The sequence below is a fragment of the Nymphaea colorata genome, chromosome 9, assembly GCF_008831285.2.
Source record: "Nymphaea colorata isolate Beijing-Zhang1983 chromosome 9, ASM883128v2, whole genome shotgun sequence".
Classification (NCBI taxonomy): Eukaryota; Viridiplantae; Streptophyta; class Magnoliopsida; order Nymphaeales; family Nymphaeaceae; genus Nymphaea; species Nymphaea colorata.
The window spans coordinates 17,304,574-17,313,747 of record NC_045146.1 but is presented as its reverse complement, the minus strand read 5'-3'; the positions used below and the strand labels follow the sequence as shown (position 1 = coordinate 17,313,747).

The 9,174-nt window shown below is 39.9% G+C and overlaps 1 protein-coding gene across 2 annotated transcripts; it reads left to right on the top strand.

Annotated features, from left to right (window-relative positions):
• The first annotated feature begins 717 nt into the window (after nucleotides 1–717).
• Nucleotides 718–7,624, top strand: LOC116261421 (uncharacterized). 2 transcript variants are annotated; one of them, XM_031640160.1, is made up of 7 exons: nucleotides 718–1,071; nucleotides 1,580–2,182; nucleotides 3,686–3,873; nucleotides 6,089–6,327; nucleotides 6,444–6,643; nucleotides 6,957–7,082; nucleotides 7,247–7,624. In XM_031640160.1, exons 1-7 carry the CDS (start codon nucleotides 889–891, stop codon nucleotides 7,343–7,345), a joined length of 1,638 nt encoding a protein of 545 aa, XP_031496020.1. In that variant the 5' UTR covers nucleotides 718–888; the 3' UTR covers nucleotides 7,346–7,624. The 2 variants fall into 2 exon arrangements, with proteins under 2 accessions (XP_031496020.1, XP_031496019.1); XM_031640159.1 differs by having other exon boundaries at nucleotides 3,683–3,873.
• Nucleotides 7,625–9,174: the final 1,550 nt, after the last annotated feature.

Here is a 9,174-nt window from a genome sequence, read left to right as displayed (position 1 = left end):
AGTATTATAGTATTATGGTGACTCATGAATTTGATACAAATTTTTAATAGATTCATGAAACACTAACAAATTGTTCGACAATCAATGACAATGACATATTGTCATGGTATAGTCATGGACATGCATTTCATAAAAAGGCGAAAAAATCGGTTCCTCCCTTGTCATCGTTACTTCTGCCTTTATATATTTAGGAGTGTGGTGTCAAGTGGTTTTGAATCCTTAGTACCTCTTTAAAATTTTTGCATATTTAAAATCCTTAGTTCTGTGACTGGTCACAAATATCTCCAGATTTAAGGTGACATTGGATCTGGTGAGAGAATGGTATGTTCGATCTAAAGCCAAAACTTTTGCATAAATTGTTAGCAAGCGTAGGCTCTGATTGTCTTGCTTCTACTAATCAAATGGTAAAGGATGCTTGATCCCAGCATAGATTTACTTTTTTAGTTCTGCAATGTCCTCAAAAGTGAAACCATCTAAACTAATAATGCACAAAGTGCGGCTGGGCATCGGCCCGGACAGGTAAAAAGTCAGGCTCGAGCCAATCTACACCCTATGACCATAGCCTAGGCCCAAATTGACTGTCAGAAACTCAAACTCCACGCCCAAGCCCAACCCGGCCCGGCCCAGCCCAGCCCAGCCCAGCCCATTTGTTTGTTTGTATCCATAAAAGCTTGAGAACCTGACCTTGCGAAACTTGGGCTTCAGCAGTATCCGGGAGATTGGAAGTTCGATTGAATATCTGATATATTTGCTCCATTGGTTGTGAGCACTGCCAACCCGTTAGCGCGCTCCATTCTTGCGACTGCGCCTCCACGACGGTTGGGATTCTTGGGAACTTAAGAGCTGCCGGCTGGTAAAGCCAGCCAGCCAAGAGAGGGAGAGAGAAGGATGGGAGCGTCCGAATCGAGGCAGGAAGCGACACAGGACGTGACGAAGGACTTGGAGACGACGGTGGCGACGATCTGCCACCTCCCAACTCTCCGGGATGCCTTCACCCGACTCTGCCACGGCAACAACGACCATCACCCTCCTCCTCATTCTGATGATGCTATTCTCTTGCAGACCCTCAAGGTATTCTTTCCCTGCATATATGTCCTTCGACTTGCTGTGTTTTCTTGTGCGTCTTACCTTTTCATAGAAAAGCAAGTGTTCCAGATTTTGTGGTGATGTGTGATTTTGAGAGATTGAATTTCTCCAGACAATTTGAGATAATTTCAGTGTCTTTCACTTTTTTGATAAGTGGCTGCTTCCAATAGACCTTTAAATGTAGCTGAAATGAAGGAATTTCTTCTGAGGGAATCTTCTTCTCTTTTTCCTCCTTTTGCTCATTGCAAGTTGCTAAGTCTTGTTATAGTCTCATTTTTCTGAATTTTTAGATTAAGATATCAAGAATGATCATTGATTCATTATACTAGAGAGTGTTCTTTGATTCTGTAACTCGCTCTTGTCTGTTTTGAAGCGATTAGTCTGTTTCCTTTCCTTTTGTTAAAAATTTTTGCGATTAGGATTCATGGTTGTCCATCACCTTTAATTTGTTCTGAGGTAGCTTAACACTGTCTTGGGTTGTGGAAATACACAGGATTGCTTCAGCTTTCGATTCAAAAAAATTGAGTCAAAATCGCCAACGGAAGACCATTTTCTGAATTTGTTGAACAATGTAGGGGAAGCCATTGTTGACCTATTTTTCACCTGTGAAAACGGGCAAGTTTCCTGGATAGAGTTTCTAAAAGGCTATATCAGGTGTTGTGGAAGGGCTCCAGCGTCAGAATCCCTTTGTAATTTGTACAAGCTACATGCCGAAGCAAGTAGAAAAGCAGGCATGCCTTCAAATTTGGACTTTGTTTCTGATTCCGTCGACTGCAGGATCAATGGTTATTTTATGTTAAGGGATGTGCTTACGCTTCTGTGGCTTTGTTGGATCATGATGCATGATTCAAGGATTTCAAAGCTAGAAGTGGTCTTGGCTCTACCGGAAGTGAACCACTTATTGTGGTCAGTCATATTGTCGAACAATGATGTTGGTTCTGAAATTAAACCTATGGACCAGGGCAATTTTGATTTGTCGCAGCAGGTTTCCTTTGACAAGCTTCATAAGTGGGCACTAACAGTGGTGCCTGGGCTTTCAAATTGCTTTACCCAGTATGTGAACGACAGAATGCAAACAACTAATTCAGTTGTGCAGGTATCTTCTACTGTTTTTGTATGTTGCTCTTGTTTTGGTTTGTTGTTACATCAATTCTTTAGCATAACTATTGTATGATTCCTCCGGGCCTTCTCAAAGGTATACGTAGCTCTTCTAATAGGATAATGCCCTTCAATTTTCTTTTCTCAGATCCAAAAAGTTGAGAAGTAAAAGTATTTCATGTCTCAAGTGGCTTCATTTATTTGACATTAATGAAAGGCTAGACACTTCCAGAAATTTTGCATTTTAAGGATCTCATGGACTAAATTATGTCATACATGTAGTGATCCACAGTGGGAGTGTATAGCTATGCTTTCTGCTTAGATTCTTATTCATAATATTCCTTTCTATCTCCATAAGAATGTCTCGTTTAGATGAAGCTTTACTTGACAAGTGAAACTGTGTTTCACGCCTTGAAAAGCACTAAGAAGATGCACAACTGAATTTGTGTGACAAGTCGACAATGTATCCTATGCTCTAATGTGGATAAACTCGTGATTCATCTCGACTGAATTTCTTCTCATAACTCTTGATGATATTATTACCATTGCACATACATCTGGATCATCTTTGTCATCACATATGTCATGGTTACTTGTTCTTCTAAAGCATGAAGTTTTTCCAAGTTTTTGAGGGTTTCATGTAATTCAGATTAAGATATTCCTATATTAATGAAATTAGGCATCCTTGAGGGGCTTATAACCCCTGGTCCCTTTCTACTGGATGTCTTGGTTTGTGGCCCTTTTTTTGGTGTGAATGAAATCTGGCCGCAGGGAAGGTTGGGATCCATGATCCATCATATAGGGCATTTGGGTTAGTTCTGCATTTTGGTTAGTTTTGGGTCAGCTTTTTGCAATTGGTTTCACAGTCAAGTTCAACACTTTGACATGAGGTTCAACATGCAATGACACATGTTTCTTAAGGAGGGCGGATTGCAAGATCTGATATGAGAGGACTTAAGAGTAGTATTATATTGATTAAATTGACCATCCTTAAGAGGTTTGTAAACCTCGGGGTCCTACTAATGGTGTCCTAGTTAGTAGCCCTTTCTGGGTGCAAACTAGAGGAGCCATCAACAAGGCAACTAGGATCTGTCATATCAGCAGTTGATTAGTTTTAGGCACGATTGTTATACTTCCTGCACATTAGACTAGCCTATGCATTTAACTGAACATGTATATTACCATGGAATAGATGCGACCGGTCCACCACTTTTTCCCAGGCACATGTGACTAGGAAAACACTGAAATATCAAAATTACTTTATAGGATTTTAAGAGCATGCAAGTTTAGCTACTATAATGTAATTGTAGATCGAATCGAACTTATCTTGCTCCCCCAGCTTGTGTTTGCAACAATGAGAAAAGGGTTTTAGGTGTCAATTGTGTAACTTTTCTGCTTCTAATTGTACTGGCATTCAGCTATCAATTGTCTTGACTTATCTGCTTGCTATTTATGCATTTAGATAAAGAAGGTATTTTACATTTTCTAATGGGTGTAGCAGGCTGTCTTGGAACCTTGTACTCAATCGACTAGTGATTGCCCTCCTAAAGAGGAAAACTCTTCATGTCTGCTGACAAGCGGACGTGCCTGGTCTATATCTCTTACTTTAAGAAACTTCTTTTGTGAAGAGTTAATGGAAGCATGTGTTTCTGGAGGAATTCTTGGGACATCTGAAAACCTTCTCTACCGGTTTGTGGTCTCTTATGCTTATGAAAAGTTTACAAATATCTTTTTGATGTAGTTAAGTTGATAGAAGCTTATCACCACAATAACCTACATTAAGGAATGGGAATTGGAATCGTCCTCACATAATTGAAGAAACCAGCTCTATAGTTGAACTTTTGCATGTTAATATGCTATAATTCGTCACTCATAAATGGTGTTAGAAGCATGTAAGATCAACTAATGTAAGGAGAGAGAGAGAGAAGTCCTCCCATAGTTGGGTTAGAGACATGTTGGTGGGATGTCGTTAAGTGGCACCAACCTTGCTATTCTTCCACCACATAATCTTAGAGAAAAAAGAGCGACAAGTGACGTATCCATACAAGCAGGTATTGGATGAGTTATGACTTTATAACTTCATAGACTTTTTGGGGATGTAGGTTGTACGTAGTTTATGGAGTGTTAATGGATGTGCAATATCCAGATTGGCTAACTTCTACACTTTGGGGAGCTGTCAAATTAGTTGATGGTATTATAATTACTGGCATTAGTTGGTGCCTAAATCTAAAACATGGTAGGTTGCTACTGTGGCAGGTTGGATCTGAAATATTTAAGATTAAGGCTTCCTTGCTAGTTCAGCTCGTGTCCAAGGGCCTACAAACAATGTGTTTTATGAATTATGATGTGAGGTGTTAAGGAATTTGAAAAATCAAAACAAAGCTTGAAAGTTCTTCAAAATATCAAAGGACCTCCATATTGAATTCTTTCATAATATACATTGGCTTAGAGAATGGTTGTCTCTATAGCCCAAGTTATTGCAGAATTGTCTAAGCCTCTGCTGCATCACAAAACCAATCTGAAAAGGCTAGTTGAGGGATACATCTGTTCTTCTTTTGACTTTTTTGTAAATGGCATTTGAAATTTTTGAAATGCTATGAGTAGAAAAACAAAACAGCAAAACCCAAACTTGTGTCTATTTTTTTTTACCATTGGATGATGTATCTCCCATGGACTACCTTCCTTTATCCCAAACCAATGTAAATCATTGATCACACTGCAGGGCATCCAGTGAACAACCAGGGCTAAAGACTTAAAACAGAAGAAATCTTATTCCTACCCACTCGTAATGAGTCTGGAAACCATGTTCCAGCTTGTTCTGCACATACTATGCATATGGAGGCTGGCTTAGCTGCCTTGCTCTCTCATTTGACCCTGATAGATCTTCATGGTGATTTGCAAAGTGATTCCTCTTGTTTGTAACTTGTTTTGCTTATCCTAAGAGAAATTGAACTGCAGGACCCACTTGGACCTATTGGGTGAAATTGAATTCTCTATGAAGATGTAGTGTACCAACAGCTAGACGATAAGAACTTGTGCATCTTGACTATAGCTTTGCAATGACAACTTTGATGGAATATGTAAGGTAGGTGGGATGCTCACACACATCAACCGATCTTGAAGGATCACTCAGAAATCCACTTTGACCATGGAGTGAATCATGGTTGATAAGAACGTTGGCATCTCATTTTGTTATTTCAATTAGGGTGAGCATGCTCACTTTTTAATTTGAAAAAAAGAAAGACAAGTTGTCGTTCCATTCCGATTCATTAACTGGGAGTTTGAGGTGGCAAAGCTTGTCTGTGATCCTCAAACCCCATTCTAGAGCCAGTGGAACAAGGTGCTGCCTTGCTTCATTCAGCTTTCTATCTTGATTGAGGAGAAGCAATGAAGCAAGGCAGACAGCAGGTGTGTATGCATTATGAGGTTAGTCTATGAGAGAGAAATCAAATTCCATAGAAGAATTTGAGTCTAGAACCAGAAGCTAGTAACGTAACGCTAGAACCAACTTGGAACCTAATGCTACTGGTCGGTTCTAAAGATTCTTGGTATAGAAAAAGCTCAGTCGCTTTGAGGTGTGCCTCTTTTTGTATAGGATTTTGTATGGAAACTGTATATTAGGTCCTGCAATTCCTGTAGGAACGGTAAACAAATTTTGCCATTGATCAATATCTGAAGGTCTTCACTTAATGAAGGCTTTATGTATTATGAAGAACAAAGAGAGGTGCAGTACCTATTGCAGATAACTGAACCCCTGTGCCCAAACTTTCTGGTTCGCCTGGCTTAAATTGCATTCTGTATTCATTGATTTTGATGCATATCTAGCGTATCATTTTACATTTGTTTGTGTTATGTTGGATGCATCTGACTCACTATTCTCAATATGTGACATGAAAAATTTCAGGTCTTCTATACATGGGAAGGGGTTAAACAGATTTTGGTCGAACATTGACGGTTATCAAGCACCATTATTGATGCTGGTAGCTGCAAGTACCTCAGATGCTCATGAAGATAATATTAGTTCAAGGCAATGGGTTATCGGTGTCCTTGTTCAGCAGGGCTTTGAAAATAGAGATGTATATTATGGAAGCCCAGGATTTATTTATGCTCTGCATCCAAGTTTCCATGCCTCTGGTTGGACAGGTACACAATCATATTTTTGTTTTTTCACCCTTATGTCTTGAATTGTCTTTTTCTCCCTTATTCTTAATGTGATCTCGTCTTGAAGAACTGAGGGAAGGCTTTACTGCACTGAACAGGGAAAGAGAAGAACTTTGTTTGCAGCCATCTGCGTGCTACACGAAGAGTATATGAAGCAAATCCAAGACCTGTTGGAATTGGATTTGGAGGAAGTATTGGAAACGAGAGAATATTTATTGATGAAGACTTGGCTCACATTACTGTTCGTCACCATGCATTTGACAAAACTTATCAACCAGGCTTTCTTGTGCCTAATCAGGTTTGTTTTCTAAACTGATAAATCACGGTAGTCTTGTAATGTAATTCCCTTGTTCATATTTTTCTCCCGACCTGAAAATGTCAACAAAATTTTGTAATATCAATAGTGTCAATATATTCACTTCACCTCACTTCCAAAAACTTTTACCAGTCTGATTGGATGTGCTTGCTTGAGGTTGGACTATCCAGAGCTTTGCTCTGTCGCTCAATTAAATGATGTAGACTGTTGTTCAGGTTTACTGAATTTTTATATATACCGAAAATTTTTCTAATTGGTGATTCTGCATAATTATGAAATCCATAAAAACCTGCAGGGCTTCCTGGCTGTTGAAGGATCTGTTCTTGATGTAGAAGTGTGGGGTCTGGGAGGTAAATCTGCAAAGCAAGGTCAGGATGCTTATAAGAAAAGAGAAGGACTTTTCACTGAACAGAGGCGTAAGGTTGGTCCTCGTGGTTCATGTTATTCTACGCAGTCATGCTGTGGCTTCCTTTCTCAGCATTGACCTTGTTTTATTATGCTGTTGCTTTGCTGTTCTATCCTTGATATTGTTGTTATGTAGCGATTAGGTCTTTGAAATTTTCGTTCTTGTCTGCTGTTCTACAGGTTGACCTTAAGACTTTTGGAAACTGGGAAGATTCTCCCGAGAAGATGTTGCTGGACATGGTTTCTGATCCTAACAAAATCCAACGGGAAGAGCGCTAGTACCCTTTTCATTGACCATGCACAAGAAAATTACTATGCAAATGAGCTTTGATTCCGGAATATGATCAGGTTGTATCCATCTCATGGAAGTTTACCCTTTAAATGTACAACTTTGTAGTATATGTACAAAACCAGGTAAGATGTGCAAATCAATTTTGAGTGTTCCCCTAAATGCCGACATTTGTTTTAGGGGGAGACTGCAGGCTGAAATACTAAGAATCTAAGGATATGGTCCGTTATAAGACTTGTATTGGTCAAATTGGCCTATATTGACCGTTATGGAGCCAGTATTTCAGCAAAATAAGAAATAATTTTTATTTTTAAAAAATTTATTATGCCTAACATAGGCCGGTACGGTAACATGCATCATTTTCAGTTTTTCTAATACCAAAACCACGATAGATACTTAAAACAGCAATGAAGAGCACAAGGATTTTGTGAAGGAAGGCACCGTAGCCACGGGTAACAAATGCGTGAGTCTTGGGCTGGCAACACCACATATAAACATGTCCTCAATGCAAACAAAGTTTGAAAAATTTATGGTTGCTACCATGAAAGCACTTGGACCCAAATAGTTGGCATAGTGGGGAAAGGTGTGAATGCCTGGTGGGGCATTCAACGTTTCAAGTTCTATATGGGTCATCTTCTTGTGCAAGTCAAATCGTGGTGTATCTCTTACATTCACGGTGCATGAAGGTTTTACAATTGTTCCCAAGAGGGTTCAGGGCTGAGTTTATCGTTGATAGCATTGAGAAAAACCTTAGAAGCATTTGAAACGACTAACGAAGTTCCACACCAGGATTGAAGATGTTTAATCAAAGGCCGACTTACCTGCAAACAACCCTTGAAAAGCGACAAGCTAGAAGAAGGCACTATTTCAGCATAAATTATGATCAAACATGACACGAATTGGTGTCGGGTACAAAGGGGAAACCAACATGTCCTTCCAGTTGCATCAAGTGGAATCACAAGTTTAGGGATGCCATTGTGCTGAAATTGGAACTCGACAAACCAAAAGAGGTTGGGAAAGTCTGTCACTGTAATTGCCGCACTTCATACAAAGTAAAAGCTGTGAAACAGATGACAAGAAGGTATATAGTCAAAACTCAAGAGTGTTGAACATGACCCCAAACTCAAAGGTTTATTTCCGTTCAAATTCGCTTGAGCAAACGAAAGACGTATAATTGAAATTTGACGATCGTCAAATGATAGCATATCCGTAATCGCTATTTGGTATTGAGTTTTCTAAAGATAAATCGGTGATTTCTTATGCATTGGTTATCGTATGTCAGCATTCACAAAGGAAAGCTATGACAGAAACCAAAGATTCTGATTCAATGAAGTGACCAGGCCCCATCCTTGATGAAGTCCCTCACCATCGTCCGTGGTCTGCCCCAAGAGGCCAGCGGATCCCATTCCCAGCCTGCTCTATTGATGATCCGACCACCCTTCAACCATGGATCGAACCAAAAGCTCGTAGTATCCCCCTTACCCAGGCTCCTCATGATCACCCGAAGACCTGCAATGGAGGATCAGCTTCCATGGCACAGAATCCACGGATACCTCCTGGACATCCCAAAAATGCCTATCCCTTCGGTTCCCGGAGCGATCCAATCAGATCGACTCTGGCTTGGTGAGTAGCCGCCATGGGTGCTTCAACAAACAGTTGGTCTCAAACAAAAGGGGGCACGAGCACGATGAAAAATAGTCCTGTATCGAGAATCGGAAGAAAAAATTTATCTCTTAAATAGCATAAGGTGACAACGACACATCAACTGTGGGACACGGGATGGAGTGCGCTGGTCAATTTATTTTCCGGACTGAGGAAA